The 26,629-nt window shown below is 39.7% G+C and overlaps 2 protein-coding genes across 7 annotated transcripts in view; one reads left to right on the top strand and one right to left on the bottom strand.

The window, feature by feature from the left end:
- The window catches only part of RARS1 (arginyl-tRNA synthetase 1), a 44,431-nt gene extending 38,730 nt beyond the window's left edge, over positions 1-5,701 (top strand). The window contains exons 13-15 of the mRNA XM_042449880.1: positions 1,453-1,625; positions 4,251-4,498; positions 5,503-5,701. Of these exons, the coding sequence (XP_042305814.1) occupies positions 1,453-1,625; positions 4,251-4,498; positions 5,503-5,612 (531 nt within the window). The 3' untranslated portion in view covers positions 5,613-5,701. The remainder of the gene's footprint in view (positions 1-1,452; positions 1,626-4,250; positions 4,499-5,502) is intronic.
- Positions 5,702-5,809: 108 nt separating this feature from the next.
- The window catches only part of LOC121921588 (rho GTPase-activating protein 7-like), a 114,360-nt gene continuing 93,540 nt past the window's right edge, over positions 5,810-26,629 (bottom strand). For 4 of the 6 annotated variants that reach the window (XM_042449873.1, XM_042449876.1, XM_042449878.1 and 1 more), the window contains exons 5-14: positions 25,202-26,586; positions 24,313-24,486; positions 20,973-21,132; positions 20,496-20,694; positions 19,826-20,042; positions 14,628-14,742; positions 10,726-10,938; positions 9,972-10,189; positions 8,755-8,928; positions 5,810-7,893 (exon numbers count right to left, since the gene is read on the bottom strand). In XM_042449873.1, the coding sequence (XP_042305807.1) occupies positions 7,797-7,893; positions 8,755-8,928; positions 9,972-10,189; positions 10,726-10,938; positions 14,628-14,742; positions 19,826-20,042; positions 20,496-20,694; positions 20,973-21,132; positions 24,313-24,486; positions 25,202-26,586 (2,952 nt within the window). In that variant the 3' untranslated portion in view covers positions 5,810-7,796. The remainder of the gene's footprint in view (positions 7,894-8,754; positions 8,929-9,971; positions 10,190-10,725; positions 10,939-14,627; positions 14,743-19,825; positions 20,043-20,495; positions 20,695-20,972; positions 21,133-24,312; positions 24,487-25,201; positions 26,587-26,629) is intronic. The other 2 variants (XM_042449875.1, XM_042449877.1) reach the window with 1 other exon arrangement.

The following is a 26,629-nucleotide window of genomic DNA, read 5'->3' as shown; positions in this document are numbered from 1 at the left end:
AGTTTGAAATGGGTCCAGATAATCCGTTTCATCCAAGACCGATTGAAACTGGATTGCAACCGCCCTCTCGATCACCTTCCCCAAAAATGGCAGCAGCGAGACTGGCCGATAATTACTATGCATCAGGGGGTCGAGGGAGGGCTTTTTTAACAGCGGTTTTATAGTGGCCAATTTCAAGCTGGATGGAAATTGCCCGTCCCTCAGAGATGTATTTATAATCCGGTGTAACAGTGAGGTTGCCACCAGTCCCCCCTGAGCCGCTAGCCATGAGGGACAGGGATCAAGGGAGCAGGTTGTCTTCCGAACGCTTCCAAGGATCTTGTCCACATCATCGGTACTAACCGACTCAAACTGATCCAGTTTAATGGAGTCCACAGAGGCTCTGGATGCCTCTACCCTAGGTTCTGCCATAATGCCGGCGTTAAGACCTTCGCTTATCCGAGAGGTTTTATCCGCGAAGAAGTTGTTAAATTGGTCGCAGCAGGCCTTTGAAGGTTCAAGGATCTGGTTCAGGGCAGGAGGGAGCTGAGTTAGCTCCCTAACTACCCTGAACAATTCTGCTGGACGCGACTCCGCGGACGTGACACGAGCACCATAGAACGAGTTCTTAGCTGCTCGTATCGCCTCTCCGTAGTCCTCCAAGAGGCAGTCTAGGAGAGCCTTGTCGGCTAAGCGTAGGTGTTTCCGCCAGCGGTGCTCTAGCCGTCGCAGGACCCGCTTCCTTGCCCGGAGGTCTTCCGTATACCAGGGCTTACGTTTGGAAGCGGGCCTGAGAGGGCGCTTGGGAGCGATACTGTGTATAGCCCTGGAGAGACCGGTATTCCAGATACCAGTCAGGGCATCAACAGAATCGCCGTCATTTCCAACCATGAGCCCCTCTAAGGCTTCCTGGAACCTCTCAGGTTCCATCAGCCTTCGAGGGTGGACCATCCTAATAGGTCCTCCACCCCCGAGGGGGGATCTGGGTAGATGCCTTGAATTTAACCTCGACCAGGAAATGGTCTATCCATGACAAGGCGGAGATATTTGTTACCTCCGGCCACGGATTTTCCACATCCGTACAAAAAAGACCATGTATCCATTAAAAGCTTTGGATATTGATGGGGGGGGGGGGAGGGGTGGTGGTAAAAATTACTTATTCACAAAAATTAGGTACAGCAAAAAAATAAAATAAATTTTAAAAAAAGCTACATTTTCCCAAGAAGTTAAAGATATTTAAGTTGTGAAGTCGAAGGCTTTCACAGCCGGCATCCATAGGTTTGCCTGTATTTGTGACTGCCATCTTCTGAAGATGCCAGCCACAGATGCTGGCAAAATTGTTGGGTTCTCTCCTCAGGTTTATGTCACTATAGGATGTTTTTTACATATTCAATTCACCTTGACTATTTTTGTTAGTGTTGAGCTTTCTTTTACAGCCTTGCTACAAGGCAGTGTGTTTTATTTTCTCCATAGGTTCTTACACCTGAAGAACTGAAAGCAGCCCAGACCTCAGTTGCCTTTGGCTGCATTAAGTATGCAGATCTTTCCCATAATAGAATAAATGATTATATCTTCTCTTTTGACAAGATGCTGGATGACAGAGGAAATACTGCTGCTTATTTACTTTATGCCTTCACTCGAATCAGGTATGCCTAGCTTTCCCTTTTAGTGGCTGTGCTAAAATAAATCATGATGAAGTTAGCTACATTTCTGTGGTGCTTTGGTTGCTTGAAGAATGAATATGTTTGTAATGAACAAACTGTTGGCCTCAGAAAATTCAGTCAGTGGCTGTGCTGCCTCATTTCTTGATGATGGGCCAAATTTTCCTATAATCTTTGATTCAGCTCTGGTTCCAATTGCCTATGATTAACAAGAAGTCCTGCTTTGGTGTGTGGGCAGTTTTCTCCTGAACTCCAGCATAGTCTTTCAATTTCTTCTGCCTCTAGTTGGAATATTAACTTGAATTATGGTTATATTGATGGGTTTTCACTGATGTCTCATGATTCAGTCAGACTTTACATTATGTACTTTAATCGCTTTTGCAACTTCTCTACTCACACTATTAATGCTATCCCCATTTCTTATTAGGTTTTAATTTCTTGAGTAAAACATCTGATTCAGAATGTCCCATTCCTGTCCACTTTAGCTCTCATCCCAGTATTGCAATGTTTATCTGTTCCATTTCTTGTTTTAACATGTCTAGCTTCGTCTGATTCATGCATTTCACAGATTATATTTCTATAATATGTGTTGTGCAGCTTCAGGCTTTCCTTTCACCTCTGAGCGCACCAACAGCTAAATGCCCTTTAGGTATGAGTCCGTCCTGTTGCATCAGTTGCCACAGTGCGATGCATAGTTATCCTCTGCTCTACCCCAGTAGTTCCTTGAGTGCCTTCCAACCTGAGTCTCATCTTTTCTGTGTCTCGTTTCTCATCATAAGTTTCTCATGGTAGTAGACAGTAAAAAGGGGTCCACCTTTTCTCCTTCTGTGTAGTACTAACAACTGTTAGTTATGATGCCACTGCTGTTGTCTTTAAGAGATCCTCTGCCAGTGTCACCCCCTACTACTGCTGTTGCTGCCCAGTAGCTGCTTGGTGCATTTAGCCTGGCTCCTCAGCAAAAGGCTGCCTGACATGGGAGACCCTACCAACAGCATTGCTGCTGTCAGTATAGCTTCTTCCCTCACAGGAGCATACAGTCCCATTACCATGGAAAGGTAATGGTCTACATTAATGGGTCTACATTGTTATCTCTTAATTAACAAGGAAGAGAGAGAGGAATTGCTGTTGCCATTTCTCCAGAATTTTTGATGCGTTGTCAATAGGCTTAAACTTTGTGGTTTCAGAGTATGTGCACATTTGACCTTTCAAACTCTGTAGAGTGATTGGCATTTCTATCTGCATTCACCTTGTATTCTTCAATATTTATAGGGTCAGTTATCCTGTGGTGTTTACTCACCCTTCCCAGCTTTAAAAAAAACAATGTTGAACTTAACAGGTCCCTGTATTTCCTATAGAAATAGTTTGGAAGTGATATTAAATGTTTGTACTAATCAGATCACTTCTGTTCCCCATAGTGCCTTGAGATAGGATAAGGAAAATTCTCTCTCTTGGTGTGTGTGTGCACCTCTTCAAAAGCATTAATAGTTTCTCCCAGTCCAACCCAACCACTATTCCCATGGGTATAAAAACATTGTAAGGTACTGCATGTATCGAATAGATAAATGAATTACAGTATATCCTAACTACTTAATACTCGGTTAGTTTTTCTTCAACACAGAGTGCAATCTTGTGACCTTTATGAGAAATGCTTCTTTGGCAGACACCCATACAAATTGAGTTTGTGAGCAATATTTCTGTTTGGCTTTTTCTTCCACTTTTTGCTCTTAACGGCTTTCTGATTCCTAAATCATTGTTGATAGTCTCAGTGTCTTTGAAATGGGATGAGTGACTGCACAGGGCTAAGGGGGAGTTTTTTGATCCCACAGCCCCCACCCCATGAGGCTGCACCAGAACATATAATGCGTTGCTTCCAATTTCATTTTTGGCTGCTCTTTTCTAGGGCTTTGTTGTAGAATTTTTTTTCTTCACATTTTTAATGTATTGGGTTGCATGGGGAAACTAACTGCATGTAGCAGCATTCTTAAGCCATTTTGGGAGCTTCAGAGGATGCAAGTTGCGGCCCACAAGCCACACTTTCCCTACCCCTGGTTTAAAGTAATTTCAGAATCACTTTTAAGCATTACTTTGATTCAGTGCTTGTTTTGGCATAGTCAGAAGTGCTCCTTCAGTATGTGGGGAGGGTTCTGATCCAGTGTGGTGTTTCCACTTGGATGATGAAGGGCATCATATTGATACCTTCTCCTCTGAAGGGGCCTCTCCCCTATCATCTTTGGTGCTTGTGGAGATGCCTGGAATAGGTAGGCTGGGGCGTGAAGAGCTGTTCACCAAAATAGCCTGCCCTCTCTTTCTGCTAATGGCAGCATTTTTGAAGTCTGCTCAGCTAGGACTTTGAAGGAGTTTATTAGGCCCCAGTAAGAGACTGAAACTGAAATGGTGGTGGATGAGGAGGAGCAGCAACACTTTTTTCTTTATGTTCTTACCACTTGTAATATATATATGATTTTCCCCAAAAATCACACTATTTAAAAAAAACAATTGGAGGTCTGGAGGGACTGGTGAAGGGATATAGGGAATGCACAAGTATGGTTCAAGGGCTACCCATCCACACCCCTGCTCTGGAATCTAACATGAGGTGTGTTTCTGTAACAGATCTATAGCAAGGCTAGCCAATATTGATGAAGAGACACTTCGGAAGGCAGCTAGAACAACAGAGATCATACTGGACCATGAAAAGGAATGGAAGCTGAGCAAGTGTATTTTAAGGTTCCCTGAGATTATTCAGAAGATCTTGGATGACCTTTTACTCCATACCCTTTGTGACTACCTCTATGAACTGGCCACCACATTTACTGAATTCTATGACAGCTGCTATTGTGTGGAAAAAGACAGGCAAACGGGTGAGTTGTTAACCTCTTCATTTTAAAAGTGTGGTGGGTCATTGGCTGGGTTCAAGGGTGATGGTGGTGGGGCAGAAATCAACAAAAGGTTGTTCTTCCTCTTCTGTAAAACTAGGCACATCTGAGTTGAAGTTTACCTACCATGTCTCTGGACTAGTATTGATTTCAGGCAGGACAAGAAATTATCAAAAAGTCAGGAGCCAAAGGATCTTTGAAACCCATCCACTGCACCACAGGGCATTTAGTACCCTTGAGAGAGAAAGGCTGACTGCTCTGTCATGCTCCAAACATGCATCACAAGTGGTTGTTTCTAACCTCACTAAGTGCCAGGTACTTCCTTCCATCATGACAAAGGCAAACAAAACCAAAAAGAATATAGAGGAAGGTAGAGACTATTAGCAAAATCAAGCTATCTCAATATACAAAATTATAAAAAGTAAATTTGAATTGAAATGCCAAAAGCTTTAGAAAGCAAAGTTTTTAATATTAAATCCAAAGATTCTGACCATAGCAGTAAAGAGAAATGAAGGCTGAAAGACAGTGGGAGCTAGTCCACATAGGGCTTATCTCTTTGGCATATCTGTGCATTTTATTTTACAGTACAGGCTACCTTTACAAGCAGTGCATACTGGATCCTTAAAGCAACAGGCAACCATTCAAGGGCCATCAGAAGTGGAATGATCTTAGATCTAAGCAGCAAAATTTTGAATAGCAACCAGGAAACTAAAATGAGAAATTGGAAAATTAGAATAATCAAGATGGGAAATAAACCAAATATTTACAAAGTCTTTGTAGCAGCAGTTGCTGACAGAAAAGGTCTGGTTTTAGCAACTTTTTAAATCAAAAACAACAACGTAGCTACAGACTCAGTGTGAGGAACAAAAGTCAAAGAATTTACTCTACTCAGTGCTACTGTGCAGGGAGCAGGGTGTATTGGTATCAGCTGCTCTTGCCAGCTATCCATGGGCCATCTCACCTTACGTTTCTTTATCTCTCTTTTCTAGGGAAAATAGTGAAAGTGAATATGTGGCGAATGCTCTTGTGTGAGGCAACAGCTGCTGTTATGGCCAAAGGTTTTGACATCTTGGGAATTAAGCCTGTTCAGAAAATGTAATGTTTCTGAGTTTTTGTTTTTATAGACTTGTCAACATTAAATCAGTTCACAATCATCATTTTAAAAAATAAAAGCAAAGAATGCTTACATTTTCATTGTCTCTTACTTTATGAATAGCAGTTGAAGAAAATGGTAGCTACTGTCTATAAACCCATATCACAATTGTTGTTTATAACTATACCACAACTTGCAAGTAGTGCATGTAGAATTCTTTAATTCATGTTCACCCCAAATCTGTAGGCAACAATCATGTTTATTATGTAGCAGAATACAGTTTGGAATACTTAAACAATTGCAGTCAACTGAGAATGGTAGCAGGTGGTTTCACAGATTCTTCTTGCTAAGGTAAGAAATCCATAGCAAACATTTTATTAACAGACAGAAAAGTTTACAGCAGTTTACCATACTGCAACATATGAAAACACACAAAATACCAAGGGTTGCAAATGAATCCTTATGTGCAAAATTACTTGTGACACAAGTCAATAATTCAGTCATTGACTGCTTCACCATTAAAGGTGTATTGTCTGAACTCATACAGAATCATTGTAATAGTATTTTACAGTGAAAATCATTTGGCAAATGCAGGTGGATGTTATAGATACAAAGTATTGCATATATAATAAGCTAGAAGTACCACCAATATATCTATATATTTTTTTAACTTTCATTTCCAAAACTACATCTTGACTGCTAAATAGCAGCTTTTTAATTAAGCTCAACTATTCCTTTCCTGTGGCTAAAGATTAGAAATGTCACTGAACGTCTTTTCCCCCCTTCAAACTAAACAATGGTCAAATTGCAGAAGTTTGTCTTTTTAGAAATGTTATACAACAGACCAGAGTGAAATCCTTATAACTTAAGGATGCCACCTGACCACCTAATTATTACTGCTGAATGCACAGGGTTTTGGCCTACAGAATATACTTTATTTTAAACATTCCATGAGTAAGGGAGATTACTAAACATAATAGATGCGCAAATACTGAACAAGTTCAATACCTGTTTCACCGTGCATACATAGCTGGGTTTTTTCTGCCACACAATCTACTAACGGAGTGATGAAATACAATTCATGGGAGCAGCATACTTTAAGTATCATTGAACAGAACTCTCCGAAGCTCCTACTACCCAAATTACTCAGAGCAGCTTCTGTACTAGTCTAAGAACTTTAAGCTATTCAATATATTTTATGAAGCAAGGCAGTTGCACCCAAGGCCAGCTCACTTCAGAGTTCTTGTACATATGAAGTAACTGCAAGTATAGGTATGTGTGAGCTGAAATGAAATGTTGCCAATCCACAGTACGGAATTAAGGTTTCTCATATCTCAAACCTGAAGCAAAGACCTATGTTTGATTTAAGTAATGCAGTTTTATGAATTTATGTATGAGGAAAGCCAATGTAAAACGACCTCTTCACATTTGTCAGCACTGCTCTTTACAACCCAATCCACTACATTATTCTTTCTCACACACAATAGGCATCCTGTTAGTGACATATAAAGGCATAATGGAAAGTTACACTGGCTATTGCATTCAAAAGCATTTGGGCTCTTGAACATGTTATATGAATCATTGTTGTAGACTAATTTATTTCACAATGGTAAATACATTTTCATCTCAAAGCACCCATTTAGTCTACAATGTACTTATAAAACCATTCCTACATAATGTTTAATTTAGATAAAAACTTCAGATGTCTCTACATAACTTCTTATCTACAAGGTGGTAGAAGTATCTGTAATCTAGAGATATAACAAATTCCTATATGAAGGTCATTAATTACTAATCAGTTATACGACTAGAACCAGAAAACCAAAAACAATACTGGACAGTTTTCTAAACTTTGGAGCTGCAAAGACAATATACTATATTCTTTTTTGTTGTTTATAAAACATCTGAAAAATATAAAATCTCACATTTACACATTACTTAAAAATATATAACAAGGAAGACATTCATTTTAAATAACTTATATGTAATATTGAAAATAATTCAGTTTTCTTTGTATAAAATATATATCTGACAAGCAACAGTGCATGATATCAATCAGTCCAAGAACATGGTTGAAATAAAATAACATGTCTAAATGTCCTCTCTTATAAAAAAAAGATAATCAGCTCAGCCTCGGGCTTTGAAAAAGACAGTCTTGGGCACCATGCACTGTCTTCTCCAAAAGTGTCTTCAGTAAAGTGAAGATTTAAATGACTGTTTAATCCGTATCAGTTCTGCAGCACACAAATGACCAAAAGCCCTGTTGTACCATTCTGTTGTCCGGCCCCTGGCAAGAAATAAACTCATGAGGAACAAAGAAAAGACTAAATACATTGCACATTCCATATTCACCTGCACAATACTACTGATTTAAAAATAAAAATCAAAGCAGACATGGATTTTAGTGGGGTGTGTGCTAATTCAGAAAAGTATTTAGGAAGGCAGGCCTGCTTGCACTCACAGATAGAACAATAGGAGTTACATGGAATGGTTTTCCTCATTTATGAGCCCTCCCTTTGCCATCTATATTATCAGAGGGAGAGTGAGGCCTGCCAGCTCCATCGGGCCTGACCTGAACTAAGAAGAAGAGCCCTCCCTCCAGTCCATCTGCCAGGCCTCAGAGGTAGAGAAGAACTGCTGGACCCGATCCTCTTCCCCACCATTATTATCATCTCCTTTTGTGTCATGTCTTTTTAAATTGTAAGCCTGAGAGAAGGCTTAAAAATAATATTAATTATAAGCCGCTCTGAGAGCCTTTAGGGCTGAAGGGCAGGGTATAAGTACTCTAATAAATAATAATATGTGGTTATGGTCTTGAATAGCAAAGGAAAAGCACTACATCTCTTTTAACAACCTGTTTCTAATGATAAACCTGCTACTCCATTTCAATTCATCTATTAAAAAAGTATAGTAGCCGTGGCAGTGAGGAAAACAATTTGGGCAACAACATTCAACAAGACATCTGTCAACAGGACACAGAGCCTGAATCTCACTGGTAGTCTCAACTAGTCAGATGCATTTTCCTAAGTGTTCACATCACTTTCGTAAGTGAAATCTCCATTTAACAATGGATTCAACAGAAATGCACCAGTAACAACCATCAGTTCTAAATGCAAAGCAAAGCAAAGGAAGAGAGAGAAAAAAATACCTGGTATCTATTCGACAAACATGTGTCACTTTGGATTTCTGAGAGCCTACAGCTTCTATAAGGTACTGGCAAAGTAGAACGTGAGCTAAGATCCCACTCACAGTAGCACTTTCACTGTTTGTTGAGGTAGCTGCTAACACACACGTGCCACTTTGAGGATCTGTCCTCCAAGTTCTGCAAATGTGAAAAGGCCAGAAAATTCTAAGTTTTGATGAATTGAAACCTACTGGGTGCAACAAGACCTCATTTACATAACTGCAAGGAAGAACAACCCCCAATTAAAGTGCACTAGGGGTGAGCACTGCACATCACTGTGGATGGCTCAAGGGCTTAGTGGCCACGCTTTTTTAAAAAATTCATAAAATAATTGCTTTTATTACAACTATTATGTTAAACATACTTCAATCAGGTGAATTCAATTGATTTTAATCAGAGGTGTACAGTTTTGGTAGTTTCATTAAACAATATGAATAATATTGCAGTAAAGTTATCTGGTTCTACAGATCTCTCTACTACTGCTTCCTCAAAAATTTGCTAATTCTTGTCTGTAAAGAAAGCCACCTTCCTCTCTCTCACACACACACCTCTTTTATTTTTACCCTTTCTTAGGTGATTGCTTTTAAAGGGAGAAATCATTTTAAAACCATGTTACTAGAATCTTCAGATTTTCTTTTCACTCCCACTCCAGCAGCAGCAATAGAGTAGCTGCAATCTTACAAAGTTCTCTGGTGGATCCTTTGGCAGCACCTCAGATGACTTTGCAGGATCACCCCCATTTCAGAAACGATGACAGTTTCAACTACCTATTCTTTCAATCCAGGTTTGGCTGATTTTAAAATAAGGAGGTTTAAGGATGGTTATGTGGAAATTTATGACTTCATAATGAAAATAATTTTTCACCTTTATTTTTTAAAGGGGGAGGGTTCTTGGAGGCTGCAAAAAGGGGCAGAGAGACATTCTAAATTTGCAAATCAGTCCTAAAACAAGTGAGGTTTTGCAAAAATAGCACTTATGTACAAACTGGATTTTCTCCAGAAAGGAAGATCATTTAATAATTTTCACATATGCAAAGTTTATTATGTTTGGAGTGGAGGCTACACTTCAAAAGTTATCTTTTAGGCTAAGCCTTTTTCTTTCAAACATACAGGGGATGGCTGCTCTTTTTCTTGCCTTACAACTATGACAACTACTGACAAGAGAAAGAGAAATGTTCTTACCTCAAGACCACATATTCTCGTGGAGGAAGTGGAGACATACTCTCTGTTGTGTAGTGGTAAATGTCTGTTTCATCATCAACGATCTCTAGGATTTTTGTTTGCTGAAGATTTGGGTCCCACAGGTGGTGCTCCATCAGTATCCGGTATAAAACTACTTTAGGGGCAGCATCAATTTCAACAGAAGCCTTCCATAACCGTATGTGGTAGTTATCATCCACCTTAGAAGATATTTTATCTATTAATATAATAGTCTGACAGATTTTTAACCCCATTCAATATTCAATCGAGCATTAAAGCCATCATCAGCTCAATACATTGGTATCTAAAAGCAATGTTGGAGAACTAATAATGTGCCCAGTAACCACACAGTACTATATATGTCTGCTCAGAAGTATGTCTCATGGATTTACTCCCAAGAAAAGTGGCATAAGATTGCAGCCTCAATGTCTGTTAGAGGGAGTCTGCTGGGTTGGCCTCAACATGGTTCCTTCATTCGTTATAGCAAGTATGGACAACGTGCTGCCTGTCAAAAATTGTTGGGACTGCAACTCCCAGCACTCTCTCACATCACATCAAATCCAACTCAACACGTGTCAATAAAAATAAATTGTGCAGCTTGTGCAGCAATGGTACTGTGGCCTTCAAGCTCTTCTGTACCCTTTCCCTGATTAGAGAGACCATAAAACTCACACAGGGTACCATTTCCAGACTCATGCACCTTGAACCTTCTTGACTTAGATTTTTTAAGAAATACCTTTTTATATGCTGAATCTACTTCTAAGATGGAGCAAACAACCCAGTTCTTGAATTTTTCTTTGGCATCTCGAAGCAAATCCTGCATTGAGTGTTCCAGGGATGTCACTGTGCTGGAGTGCTTTGTTAGAGGGGGTTGGGGTGGAGCTACTTCCTCTGAGTTATTCTGAACATCCAGATCTTCATAACCCTGATTAAAGTAATAGTCAGGTATCTGCCAAAAAAAAAAAAGTAAATAAGAATTCCGGTTGGTCAAAGATAAGGATAGCCTTGAGAGTTGCATTAGCTCTCAAAATGGACTAACTAAAATACAGACCCTGGAAAAAATACAGACCCTGGAAATAAGGACCAGAATCCATTTTGTGACACTAACTGGCATAACTTCACATTACAGCAGTGTAAATACTTCTACAGCTGTTGCAGAGGGAGGTAACCACTACCTTCTTGAACATTAACTCCCTCTGCAGCAGTCTCAGTGCCTGGTACCATACAATCACAGTTTTCTAACTGGGAAGAAGAGCTCCTGCCTTCCCAACACTTCAAAGAAAGGAATGAAATATTTCTAGTACCTAGAGTTGGACTACTATGGACTATGACTGGAGACCAGGGTTTGAATCCCTGATCCGCCATGGAAACTGAGTGGGCGACCTTGGGCTAGCCACACTCTCCCAGCCTCAGAGAAAGGCAAAGGCATACTCCCTGTGAATAAATCTTGCCAAGAAACCCCTGTTTTCTTGTGGCCTTAAGATCGCTATAACTTGGAAACAACTTGAAGGCACACAACAACAAACCTAGAATGTGTGGGAACAATCACACTGCTAAAAATACATAGGAGAGATTATTTGAAGGAGCCTTAGAATGGTGTTAGACCAGAATCTATCACCAAGATGTTCCATGGAGGAAAAAAAAAAAGATTTAAAAGATATAGGTGCAGGTAGAATACCAGATGATCCTTTTGAGTTTTGCTCAGCTTTCCTGCTAGAATTACATAAGGTCATTGCCTATACCAAATTCAAAGAAAGAAACACGCCTTACTAACACAAACCTGAACTATTTTTGGTCCTGCATTCTTCATGAGTAGTAAATGTTCTCTTCTCTTCCCCAAAAGGCTGTCCTTAGCAACTTCCTGTCCATTCACAGCTTCTTCTTGTTTTCTATTTTTTATTTCTCTCCCACACTCTGTTTGCACACCAGTGGCAAAGAGTGTAAGACAAGGGAGGAATCAGGAATGACTGAAACATTTCAGTTGATTAAAAGCCATTTTCCCACCTTGTCTATGAAAGCCTCACTCCGCCTATCTGTGCGGATGGCAGACTTTCCCAACAGGCTGTCTTAATGCCTGAATGGAAGGGCATTTTGGCACTTGCCCATATCAGTGCAAATGCCGCCAGCCAAGAGGAGTGGTCAGCAGGCCCAAGTGCCTAACATTTTTCAGCCTTACCAGCCCTGGCCTCACATCAGAAGACCAAACTCCCCCACAAAAGACAGTGCAATCCTCATAGTAGAGGAAGAAGAGATGCCAGCAAGTCTACAAATCAGGACTGAATGTGTCAACAGTGTGATGCAATGGTAAAAAAAGCCAACACAATTCTACTTGCATCAATAAGAGTGTAGTACTGTATCTAGATCAAGAGAAGTAGAAATGAAATTCTATTCTGCTTTTGTTAGATTTCCGGAATACTATGCTCAGTTCTAGGCACCACAGTTCAAAGAGGATATTGAGAAGCTGGAACATGTCCAGAGAAGGGAGACCTAGATGATAAAATATTTTGAAACCAAGTCTTCTGAGGAACCACTGAGAGAGCTGGGTATGTTTAGCTTGGATAAGAGGTCATAGCCATCAAGTCACCCAGAAGATGTTTAGCTTGGACTGTGAGCCATTTGTAAATATCCAAAGGGATGTCATGTAGATGTAGAGGATGGAACAAACCTGCTCTAGACACTAGAAGACAAACCAATGGATTCAAATTACAAGAAAATGAGATTCCACTTAAACATTAGGAAGAACTTTTAGTGTAAGAGCTAGAATGATACAATCATAGAGTTGGAAGAGACCACAAATGCCATTCACACCAACTCCTTGCAATGCAGGAATAGACTAGCAAAGCATCCCGACAGATGGCCATCCAGCCTGTTTAAGACCTCCACCACTCTGAGGCAGAATGTTTTACTGTTGTACAGCTCTTACTGTCAGGAAGTTCTTCCTAATGTTGAGGTAGAATCTCCTTTTCACCTGTGTGATGCAATGATCAAAAAAGCCAACACAATTCTACTTGCATCAGAGAGTGCTGGATTTGCCTTCTTTGAAGTTCTTTAAACAGAGGTTGGATAGCTATCTTTCAGGAGTGCTGCAGTTGTGTGATCCTACATGGTGAACCCACGTGACTATCCAAACTCTCAAGATTACATGATTAAATGAATGGGTGCATTTCAGTCCTTGCTGCGCTTAGAGGGGGAATACAGTACGCACATTTCTCCCTAAGGAAGCTTTGGCTCCACTGAGGATGTGACATTTATTTTATCCTATGCTTATCCACAGGTGCTTTGTCCCTCAAAAAGAGAAGCTGCTCATACACCCAACTAGTTCTGAGACCATATTTACAATGATCCGAAAAAGAAACCAAGAGCAAAAGTTGTTTGTAGAAAGGAACAAAATGATGTACAAGGAATGCCAGCTATTTAAGTTAGAAGCAATGATCTACGCTCCACAGTTTAGATGGCAAAACAAACAAACGAACAAACAAAAATCTCTCCCACACTGCCAAGTTAAACAGTGCTACTTTTAACTCTGAACTATTTTAACTTCATTTTCTCTTAGAGAATGAATACTAATGGGATGAATGTTAGCTAATTGGGATTCACATCCCTAACTGAAAACAAACTGGTCATCGGAAAGCAATATGTTTGTGCCCTAGTTTTCTTCCCATTGCCAAATTACTAGCCAATTTATTAGCTTCTTAGCATCTATTTGTGTCTATGGATGCATCAAGATATGATTTACAGCTTTTTCAAATATAGCTTCTTAGAAAACACGAAAGAGTAGATTTGTAGTATTTACCATATGCTGCATGGTCAAAAGAATCAAACTTTACACTGGTAAATCAAAATACTAACAGTCTTCTTCCACCGATGGGGCCAGGGGCCCATACACACTACAGAATTATAGCGCTGTTATTCCACTTTAATTGACATGTTCAGTCCAATGGAATCTTGGGATTTGTCAGATTAGGTAGGGACATTTGGAAACTTCAGTAAGGGAGCTCTTCTGGTGCCTCTGACAAAACTACAAATCCCAGCATTTCATAGGATGCAGCCATGACAGTTAAAGCTGAATAATAGTGCCATAATTCAGTACAGTAGTGTGAATGGCCCCCAGGTCCAGATAATAAAACACCCAAGTACTGCAAATAGTCAGCATAGTGTAGTGGTTTGGGTGTTGGACTATGACTCTAGAGACCAGGGTTCAAATGCCTGCTTAGCCATGAAATCCACTGGGTGACCTTTGGCAAGTCACACTGCCTCAGCCTCACAAGATAGCAATGGCAAATCCCCTCTGAAGAAATCTGTCAAGAAAACCCCATGACAGTGTCGCCATAGGGTCGCCATAAGTCGGAAATGATTTGAGGCACACAACAACAATTGCAAATAGGAAGGGTACTAAAGAGATAAACATACTCCAATCTAAAACAAAATAGAACAAAAACACACACCCTCTCAAACAGCTTATATCCACCGTTGGTTTAGGACCTGTTCAACTCTATGGTCAACAGATGAAATGGCTTCCATTCTGCTATTTAGGCAGGAAACTTGCAGTATATAAGTTTCTAAAGCAGCAACAATTGGGTGAAATTGTAAATAAAGCTAAGGAACACCTTTTCTTGAGGGGGGAAAAAACCCACGTACCTGAAAGAGTCTGTGACACTCCATTATCATATGGGCCAGCCCTTGTGTTGCAGCCAAATTCTCACTCAGATCCTTTTGATCTGGTTTTCCAGTACTGTATTTCCTTTGACTGGATCTGGGAGGAAAAATTAAAGGGTGATTTGTTCAGATCACAGCAGTGAGACCTAGTTATCACTGAGGTCACAATAACAAACTGCCTACATTTGTGTTGTACCACTTCAGACGTTTTTAGGAGAAGGTTTAACAATGAAGAGAATTAAAGCAATATGCATATAGGAAATGAGATTGCGTGGAGAAGGGTTCCAATGTGACTGTTTTCCTGACAAGCCAACTATGCTATTTATAGAGAATGTCTTCTCATGGACAAAAGGTTTTTCTTTTGTTCACTTTTTCAAAATCCCCCAAAACAACATGAAGTGGGATTATAAATACAAAAACAACAACAGTAAAAACATAACATAAATGAGAACAGGTGGGAAAAAACCCATACAGGGAGCAGCAAACCCAGCAGTGAAGGACTACAGAAAGAAAGGCCCCATTGATATTTGAGAGGTTAGCAACAGAAAATAAAACAAATCCCCTGCACTCAGATAACAAGCAAAGCATGGGACCATAAACACTACACAATCATAGAACTCTGATTCCACTTTAACTGTCATAGCTGCATCCTATGGAGTCTGGGGATTTGTAGTTTGGTCAGAAGCACTATCACTCCCTAGCTGAGAATTCTAAATACCTCTCCCTAAACTGCAAATCCCAATATTCCATAGGATGGAGCCATGTTAGTTAAAGTGGAATCATAGAAGGATAATTATATAGCATGAAAGGGCTTCACTGAAAAACCTTAACAACTGTCTCATGTGACAACCCTTTTCGGTCTAAAGAGAAAGGATTATTGGCTTTACTGAGAACTAGGCCACTGAGAAATAGTAGAGTAGTTGCAATGTAGTTTTTTTTTAAAGATAGTTACAGGGAGTGATTTTTTCCAATCAAGCCTGTTCAGTTACACAAAACACAATTGTTTAAAAAGCAGACTACCAAACCAAATTTCAACAGTATACACTTTACAAAGCACTTAATGAGCACAATTCTGTTAGTGATATATATGTGCACGTTTGTTTTTGGAAAAGGCATAGGGAGCTATCCTCTAGACCTTGGCACGCCATCCAAAATGTCCCCCACCCTCCCTGTCAGCTGTCAACCCCAGGAGCAGTCATTGCTGTAATCTGCCAGTGCGGAAATGCCAGAGAGGAGAACCAATTCACACCAAAACGGCATCAACACTGTATAGTCATTTGACACCACTTTAAATGCTGTAGCTCCAGCCTATGGAATCCTGGAGTTTGTAGTTGTACAAGGTCTTTAGCCAACTATGCCCAAGAGAACTAATGCCTCACACACCTACAAATCTCACGATTCTGTATGATGGAGCCATGGCAGTTAAATTGGGGTCAAACTGCATTATTTCTATAGTGTAGATGCACCCCAGGATGCAGCTGAGGAAAAAGCTATGTGTTGGCAAAGTGTAAAGCTCTTATCACTTGAGGTAGGCTCTCAGTCACTAAGTAGGCTTTAGCTAACCCTGGTCAATTGCATTTCACTCAAAAGCACCATCAAAGCGCTCCTAAATTTGCCTATTACCATCAGAAGTGTTTAATTAAAGGCTGGCCTTTGGTCAGAAGGAAAGTCGATTCCGTTGTTGAGAGCTCCCAGTGCCTTGCCAGAGCATGTTAATTCATATTTTAAGCTTATTTTTGACATCATGCCAAGCTTAGAATCTCAAAAGAACCTGGCATTCATCTCTAATAGCTTTATCATGAAACATTCTTTGAGATTTTTTTTAAAAAAGAAATTGTTAGATAAAGATGTTTGACTTTAATCCATGAAGCCAGAGCTATTAGATTAGACTCTTTTGAAGTTTCAATACTTAAGTAAAATATTTGCAAGTGCATTATTTAAACATCAGGTTCAAAGCAACTTTGCAGCTAAAACAAAAGAAAGGGACACATTATCCTCTATTTAAAGCTAGTCGCTGCAGTCCTCAAAGAAACATCTGAAGGTATCAGCCGCTCTCTCTCCAAAGTGCCTACTTTTCCAAAGGATTATAAGTGTATTCACCTGGAATTAGTAACTTTGCAACAGCATTTTCTAACAAGTCCTTTTGACACATTCCTGGCTTTGACCATGTGTTCACTCTCTGTGACTGAAAAGGCTGTCATCATCTCAACTTCAGATTTTCCCACCTCATCCTTTCCCTCTTCCTCGTCCCCCCTCCTTGGGAATGTTGAGCATTACAGGACTTGTTTTATAGCTTGATACACATCTGGGATGTGTACTCTTCTTAAAACTACATTCCTCACATGTTTTACCTCTCTTCACCTCTTTCAAAGATTGAGCTATCATCCTGAAAGCATGCAGATATTCCCTTTTCAACCACCTCCACACTCAATCACATACACAACACACACACACATATTAAAAATGCCTCCCTCACCTACTACTGCTACCACTACTATTCACAAAATCCAACTGCAACAAATAAAAAAATGGCACAGGTACTGCTCAACCTAGTTCCAGCTAAACTCACTGAATCCCTGGCAATTTGGAAAATCAATTCTTAGGTAATTTCCACTGTTTTAATGGGACTAACATCAGGATTAACAATTGCATTTCAGATTTAAATACACTTGTCTGTACGCACACAGCATTTGTTTATTTCTAAGATTTTTGCCTGCTGCTTTTAATGGTTGTGAGGATTACTCTGCGTTGGTGTACAAGCTCCCAGATAGCAGCAAGAGCTTGAACATCTCACTATAGTGAAGATGAAGCAATTTCACTCTGGGAACTGGGACATTTCCTGAAAACTGTAAGCAGAGATGCCCTGGCCTCTTTGATATTATACATTTATTAGTTAGTTACATCTTTACTCTTTCTTTCTTCCAGTGAGCTCAAGGGAATGTATATGATAGCCCTCTAGCTCCAATCTTATTCTCCCAACCCTGGGAAGACAGATATGGTTTGGAGAGAATAACTGGTCCAATATTATAGTGGGGAGGGGCATATGCATAGATTTTTCTCAATTACCAACTCCCAATTTTAAAAAGTATGTTAATAAACATTTTCTGAGGAACAATTAATTTTGAAGCAGTAGCCCTCAGAGAACTAACCTATGACCCATTACATTACTGCAGGAGGGCAGCACACACCCTGCTCTTGTAACAAAAAATCTCAAGGAAGAAGTCAAATATGCAGCCACCTCCTTCTCTGGCACTGTCTGTTCACAGAGGTGAGGCAACATTGACATAGGAATTCAAAGGATTCTAGTGTTCTTATATTACTGGAGCAGCATGGTCAAAAAGCCACCACAAAATGCTCATTAACAAAAGAACGCCTCTTTATAAAGTATAAAAAATTTGTGAAGGCCATACACCGAGAATGTATGCTCCTGTCTAGTTAAGACAACATTTAATTTCATCCCAAACCATATGTTCAAGTGCTAGGTTGACAAACATGATAAAATAGGGCTATCTCCATCCCCAAGCCCCCCCCCCCCAAATGCCTGGGAATTCTTCCAGAAATGCAACTCACTCCAGCGTCCCACTTATAGTTCTTTCTGCACAAAACAAACATTTTAAAAGAACAGCATAGCAAAAACACTAACTATTGTTAGAAAGGGCATTTTTCACAGACAAAAAACTATTTTGGTTTCCTAGCACAGTGGTTTTCAACAAGTGACACAAAGCAGTTGAGGTGGGAGATAGATGTTTTCATTACAGCAATAAAAATTATTGCCTATAAAACCATTGAGTTTTGTCTTTATGCTCATTGTGTCTGATCCCACTGGTCAGCATAACTACAGTAGTGTTAAGTATGGTACTGGAGTGGCAGGGTAAAACAATTGTGGGTGCCACAGTGACAAAAGGGATAACCTAGGAAGGTATCTCTGTCAAGAGATGAGTCTGTTCTGCTGGCGTCTAAAGTCACCAGGAGAGTCTTCAGCCAATGTGTTTTACACCTAACCACAGCAGTAGATGTTATGTTTAACAATATTATTACAATTTTCATTTTTAATGGAATTCTTGTTTTTGTGTGTTTGGATTCACTCAACAATGCTACTGCAGTCTTTATGTCCGTAAAACATATAAATGTCCTCCTTGGAAAAAGTGCCCCCCCCCCCGCTACAATGGTGAGACACAGGTTTTTTTAATGGGACTTGATGAGTTTATTTCACCCTGTTAATGGATAAATATCACAAGGGTGAGGAGTGCTAGGGAGTAGTTCTCAACTGTTCATATCTTAAGTAACATCAACCCCAATGGCATCACTAGGGTTGGTGTCATCTGGTGTAACAGCCTCACAGATGAAGAAAGGAGAGGCATCACTTGATCACGGTGCAAGCAAGCCCTCTGATTTCTCTGCCCACTAGGCCTCACTCCATGCCTCTGAGGCTCAGTGGGCAGAGGAAGGAGATGTATCACTCGCTCACCTCAGTCACTGGTTTTCTCTTCCACTGAGTGTGAGCTCCAGTTTTTTAAAGGGAAAAGGGCAAACAAACACCACAGCCTATTTCGGCCAAAAGGCAAACTAAAGTTTGGGGAGCAGTGGTGTCACCCTACTTTGGTTTTCACCCAGTATGGTCCACAATCCGCCTCCCCCCAATGATACCCCTGCACCAAGTTAAGATAGGAACTGTTGAGAACTAGTGCCCCAGCACTCATCACACCTGTAATATTTACCCATGAATGGGCTGAAATAAAATCCACCAGGAACATACTTGGCTGGTGCATATGAAAGATCCAAGATGTGGGGAGGGTCTTTTTCTCCTTTTCCACCTATTCACTATATCTTCTTGCAGTATATACAACAAAAACGTATTTTGTTATGTGTTGGCCTAGGATGTATATGATGGTCACAAAGGATATCCAGATTGTTATCTTGGACAGAAATTAGTTTACCAGCTACCCTACTATTGCAAAATCTTATCTGCATTCCATTCCTGGTTTCACAGACCTGCAGTCTGCACCCAAACAAAGCCAAATACAGCACAAATTGACTAACATAGACCACTATGTAAAAGCAATGGCTATATCGTACTCATTTCCTATTAACGTTGACTGACTGAAGCACTTTGCAATTTGTACCATGGTCAGTGTATTTTTCCACTTGTTCATTAACAAGCTTTGGCAAAGCCAAAATACCTAGATGATGAAGAACTCTCTCTCCGCAGGGTATTAAGGTGAAACAAAGATGGTGCCAGGCAGACAGCAATGTTGGCTGGAGTCATCTGGTTTTCCTCCACAAAAGCTACTACATCCCTGAGAAAGAACAGCAGAATTTTCAAAGCTTCACGATTTTCATCTGGAAGCAAAAGAATAGCAGCTTGGACAGCATAAAATTGCTGATCTTTTGGGAGATCTAGAAAAGGAGAGACAGAGAAAAATAATGGGCACTGTTTAAGATGTGTCAAGCTTTATTTTCAGACACTACAATATCTTTTCATCAATGAATTTATATGCATTCTTTCAAACATATTGAAAATAACCACTCATACTTAATTTCTGTCTATTTTTTAACACAATGTGGCACAGATTAAGAAAACCCAAAGGAACCTCATTATATTACATTTGTCTAATTGAGTGAATGAAATAAGAGCTTCTGTTCAAAACTCATCGGATAGAAACAAGCTACAAATTTTAAAGAAATCTCATGATATCTATACTCATTTTCTTGACTTGTGACTCAGACATGCATTAATATAAAGCCACAATTATACAACAGATATATGTACATTAAAAAAGCAACTGATGTTCACTTTATAAAATGACTATTGAAAATGGACAAAACAATGTTGAAATCATAACTACATACACTGATAGATGTGGAGGAAGGATTCACAAAGTTTGCTTGTGAATATAGGTTCTGGAAGATCTCGGAAATATTGCTTCACCATGTCTGCCACATCAAAAGCTGACTGTCCCTCATATGTTATGCTGTTTGGGTCATTTTCATTCATTTCCCTTAAGTAAAGAATCCTTGATTTAACACCTGATTTTCTGAAAAGGCCAACCTATGAAAAAGAATAAACAAAAATAAAAGCTAAATCCAAGGGGGAAATCCCCATTGACTGTGCCCGTGGCACAATCTACGTTCCAAAAAGTTATTGGCACATGCATGCATAAAGGGGAATTGGAAGGGTAAAATCTGTTTTTAAGACATAGCATGTTTGTTACAATAGTCTTTTTTTTTAAAAAAAGAAAACTGATGGAAAATCCACAAACATCGTGTAAAAAATGAGATGGCAGGTATGAAACCCTAAGCGTGATTTCCCATTTTTCATACTGGTACCTGGTCAAGAAAATTATCTCTCAAGTAGTCCATGGCTTGGACTATGCTCCTTGGAAGTGGATGACCTGTTTTCTGGACATTTAACAGTAATGGTACTCCAAATACACTTTTGTCCTTATAATCAGGGGCTTTTATTTTTCTGATGAACTTTGGAACAGTCCTGAAAATAAAAAAAAGTAGTTCATTGGCTTGTGTTGTGTTCCAGATAATTCTGAGCTGAGTGTGCAGTGTTTTAAACATTCATTTATGGGACATTACACATTAAAATAATATAATGGAATAATCAAAGCTTACAAAAGTTTTTGTTTTTATAAAAGTCCCAGAATTCCCAAGCCAGCATAAATAATAAAATAAATAAAACTTTTTATATCCCGCTTTTTGTTACCACAATCAAAGCAGCGTACAACCTTTAAAAATACAATATATATAATCCCCCCTTAAAAAAGGATTAAACAATTCTATCCATTAAAATTACAGGCAATAAAATCTAAAAACAATAATACAGTAATAAAATAACGGTGGGCAGTCTTCGCTTATAAAGTTCTCCCTTCATATTCACTAATGTTAGGGGAACAAGATCCCAGTGAATATGGAAAAACCGCAAATAACAAAAACTCCATGTTTCTACTGAGAGGACACCTCTCTAGGTATCTCTGGGTCTTCCAGTGCAACTCTGTGGTTGATGTCCGACAGACACTGACCACAGAACTGCCCTGGAGGAGCTACAAGGCCTAGTAGAGCATTCTCGCTTTAACTTTTAGTTAAAGTTGACCATAGAGTTGTGCTGGAGGACATAGATATTCCTAGAGAGAACATATTAATCAAACCCGTGAATAATCAAATCCGCAAATATGGAAGGATGACTGTATATGTCTGTGGAGGGAGCGTTATGTGGCTGGGTTCTGTTCCGGGAAGGGTTGGCCAGCATGGCCAACATGAGGAGACTGCAGGCAGAGCCATTCAAATATCTGAGGATTCTTAACACTTTTTAGTTTACAGGGGAACAAAGCTAATTAGCAGTGTTTCAGGGGAAAATATAAGTTATTATGAGCTTTTATGGCAGGGGCTCTTAACCTTTGGTGGGGGGGCTACAGTCTCTTTGGGCAGTCTGGTGAAGCCAATGGACTTCTTTGCAATCACATTAATCTAAATGATGGGACTAATAACTATAGTAATTTCAAACTAGCGATGAGTATAAAATATTTTTCCGCTATCTGCAGCAACTGTAATGTGACATGAAAACATCTGTGATTTCTGATAAAGTCACAGGTACTGCTAATACAACTCAGTATTGTTGTCTACACTCATAATTGGGGGAAATGCAAAATTTCACTTAGAGGGGTTAGTGAAAATAAAGACATAGGCCAAAATCCTGTACCACTGATATCATTATGAATGTATCACTATGTATTGTCTCCTCACCCAACCTTCCAAACCTACCTTAACAGCCAACAGCCACACTGAACAATAGAGGTCTGTTCTGCTGACAAATGGGGTGCTGCAGATCATTGGTAGGAGAAGGCTTGAAAAAAACCACCCTGCAGCCCCCTAACTGCCAGTAGAACAGACCTCTGTTGCTTCATGTGGCTGCTGGCTATTAAGGGAGGTTTGGGGAAGCTCTTGTGATGACGGAAATAGTGCCACAGTTGTAAACATAAACAGAGCAGTTATGAATGTTTAAGTCTATTTTAATTACTTAATTACTCTATAGGATGCCAGCCATAGTATATGAAATCTATCCATGGATCCCAGGTTAAGAATTCCTATTTGATGGCAATCCTATCCTAGAGTTTGTTTGGCAAGATCTATTTAGAGGAGGTTTGCCACTGTCATCATCTAAGGCTGAGGGAGTGTAACATGTGCAAGGCCACCCCGTGGGTGTGCATGGTTAAGAAGGGACTCTCGTTTCCTGGACTCCTAATCCAAAATTCAAACCACAACATCACTGGATTTGCCAATAGTAGCACTTCATTGCAATAGACAGCATTTTAGATTTTTTTCATTAGAATAACAACCAAAACCCCCCCACGTTTTTTAGGTTCCCAAGCATCTAGGCATTAGGTTGAAGATTAAAATCATAAGACACCCTCTTCCTCACTGGAATTACAGTGAACTACTTAGGCCCCAGTCTTCATGTATCACCCCTTAAACTCCACTGCATTCAAACAACCTCCTTCATCCAATTCAATGCTTTGCCAAAATATTCTGAAAAAGTTTAGTGGTCACCCTGTGGGGAGGTAGCTATGTTGATGGTTTAGTGCAGTATTCTACATCATTAGCATGAAAAACCAGGATGATGTGATAACAAAATGATACATGGAAGATAATAAGGGTCCTAAAGATGGAGTGGAAAGAACTGCAATTGATTTTTGACTATTCAAAATGGCCCCATTTCTGATACAATACACAACATACGGCCTAAATACCCTACCACTTAAATACTTTATTATTGCTTAAATACTCTAAATGCATGAGATCCCATCTGATCTTGGAAGCTAACCAAAGTCAGCTCTGGTTAGTACTTGGATAAGAGACCACCAACAAATTCCAGGTTCTGTAGACTATAGCTCAAAGAAAATAAATGGCAAAACCACCTGTGAGTATTTCTTGCCTAGGAAAACCCTATGAAATTCATGGGGTTGCCATAACTTGACAGGCAACTTAAAAGGTGCACACAAACAAACAAACACACACACACACACACACAGAGAGAGAGAGAGAGAGCACTTCTAATATTATGCAGTGTTGCTTTTAAGGTTTGTATGTAATCCTTTAATAAAGTTTAATGTTCTTAATTTTAATGTTTTTAACTTTATAAATTTTATAATTTATAAAACAACTTTATAAATTGTTTAACAGAAAACAAGTGTTATGGCTTCCTCCATCTTATCTTAACTTGGACTGGAAGGAAAGTCTTTTTGACATTTTCTTAACAATTATACAGCGGGCCCTCCCCTTACACGGAAGATCAGTTCCGGATTCCCCTACATAAGGGGAAAGCCCCATGTATGCTCGTGGCTCAGGGGCAGCATGTGCACACCATTACTTTGATTGCTGCGCAGCTTCCACATAAGCTGGAAGCCATGTATAGTGGCTATGTATATTACACCAAAAATAGCTATGTATATTGCAATGACTTAAAAGAGATATTAGAACACTATTAAGAGTTTAATAGTGTACTTTTACTGAAATTTTTGTATAATTTCAGTCTGTTTTGTTTTTAAATGTTATTAACTGCCTTGAGTTTCACTAATGAGAGAAAGGCAGGATATATATGAATAAATAAATAAAACAGGTAGTTCCCTTTATGTCAGAAATTCACATTATTTATTTTACTTACCAGTTCCATCCTTGTTTGCTGGAAGGAGAGTATTTATCCATTAAAGAAGTTAACTTTAACAAAGCCAGTTTTTGTATTCGATTGAGGTGGGAAGCAGACAGGCTGTCAATTTGAAGAGAAAGACTTTCTGAATTTACTCCTTCTTCAGCTGACCAGTGTCTTCTTCCATGGCTGCTGAACAAAACAAAACAAAACAAATTTTTTTTAACTCCTCTTCAATATAAATACTATTTTAAACCCGAGTCTCCTTCTAGAACCACATAGCTCAGCAAAAATAGCTCCGTATATTACAATGACTTAAAAGAGATATTGGAACACTATTAAGAGTTTAATTTTCTTTTTTTTCTTAACTACAATTCTCAGATTCTTCCAACTATCTGGGGAGATTCATAATAATTAATAATAATTTGTTTTATTTATATACCGCTATTCCAAAGATCATAGCGGTGAACAGCAAGTACTGTAAGCTAATTAGCAAGTAAGCTAATTTGCCCCCAACAGTCTGGGTACTCATTTTCGTGACCTCGGAAGGATGCAAGCCTGAGTCGAGCCTGGGCCCTTTTGCTGGTCTTGAACTCGCAACCTTGTGGTTTTGAGTGAATGGCTGCAGTACAGGCATTTAACCACTGCGCCACCAGGGCAGTGGTTAAATGCTATCTGGGGTGATTCTGGGAGATGTACATATTTTTCTTCTTCATGCTCTGAACACTAAAGAATCTAGCACCAAAACCACAAGGCATTTCACATTGAGTTTAATTGAAATCAATAAATCATTAATTTAATACTTTGTACACTAATTGGGCCTAAGTGATACTGATTAAAGCCCTTCTCCTTTTCACATAAAACAGTTCCAGGTATGTTTCATAGCCTTTGCTAATAATCAACTGACCTGATAGAATGTGTTGACACCAGTCTTGTCCCTGATTCCATGACGTATGCTAGTTCCATGAGGCTATGTTCATCAATATGTTTGCAATCTTCACCCTCAGTAACTGGAAATCCAGCCAATTTTCCCTCTGAATGTTCTTTAATTTCAAGACGGATCTCTTTAGGGGATGATGGGCAAGGAGAGGTGGACTGGTTGGAGTGACTGGCAGAGTCAGAGTCCCCCTCATCAGAGAACTTCTCTGTCCATTGACTGACCAACTTCCTCAGCCCATTCACATGTTCCATAACACTGTCTAGCTCTGTGAAAACATCGTCATCACCTATCTCGGGCATATCCATTTTGTGCAGATGAATGCTAGGCACATTGTCATAAATGCTCAGTCTGTTATCCATCAATGAAAGTGAGCCAGATGGAGTTTCAGAGTCCTGAGAACTAAGCTGAACCCTGTTTCTCCGGCATCCATGAAAACTCCCAGTTCTCCAGTTCACAGAAGTGTTGTCTATGGGTGACAAAAGACTATAAGTAAGTGCTTTGGGGAAAGTCCCTGGCTTATGGCCTTGAGGTACTTGAAATACTTTTTTCTTCTCCACATGATTTTCATTTTTCAAGTTATTCTGAGAAATATCACTCCACAAAGAAAGTTTCCCAGAATCAAACTCTTCTGCATACATCCCTCCTCTTTTACTGTGTCGCCTCACTTTGATAACAGGGCTTGGGGTACTCACTGTGCTACTGTTTTCAGACTGGCTGCGACTGCTGCTCCTACTGCTGCTACTACAGGTCTGTGGTGAATCAGAAGGCTGACTTGTCTGACTCTCAGACATGTTAGAAATGCTTACACAGTTGAGGTTTCTCAACTTTTCTTCATTTAGTCCCTCTATCAGAATAGGTCCGCTAATAATGGGCTTGGCCTTTGAATGTCCTTGACTCTTCAAATTGCTACTTCGCAGACGCAACTTTTCCATTTTCTTTAAGAAACTCCTTCCTTTTTTATGGGGAGGTTTCTCCATGAGTTTGTCTTCACTAATTATATTCAAGGTTTCACTAGGAGAGGGAGAGCAGCTGAAGGTGGAGTCAGGTGATGCCAACTTATTTGAGGAGCATGTTGAAGAGCTCCTGCTTGCCTCAGCCTCCTCACAGGTTTTTGGAAAGCTGATTAGGTCACTGTCTCCACTGCTGGAACTGTGGACAGACGATTCATCATTTCTCTCCCCGTGATCAGAAAAGACTATATCTCCACTGCCAGAAATGTTGAGTCTCAGATTGTCAGGAAGTGGCACACCAGAACCTTCTGAGCTCCCCAAACGAGACCATCTCTGAGTATGTTTTTCAAAGGTCCATTTGCTGCTTATTGCACAAGGCTCATCCTCTTCAGATTCATCACTCTTAGGATAAAGAAAGAGGGGTTTGCAAATAATTAGACAAGCA

This window comes from Sceloporus undulatus, chromosome 2 (genome assembly GCF_019175285.1).
Source record: "Sceloporus undulatus isolate JIND9_A2432 ecotype Alabama chromosome 2, SceUnd_v1.1, whole genome shotgun sequence".
NCBI lineage: Eukaryota > Metazoa > Chordata > Lepidosauria > Squamata > Phrynosomatidae > Sceloporus > Sceloporus undulatus.
Note: the sequence above shows the minus strand (reverse complement) of the source record. Positions and strands in the feature narration are given on the sequence as shown.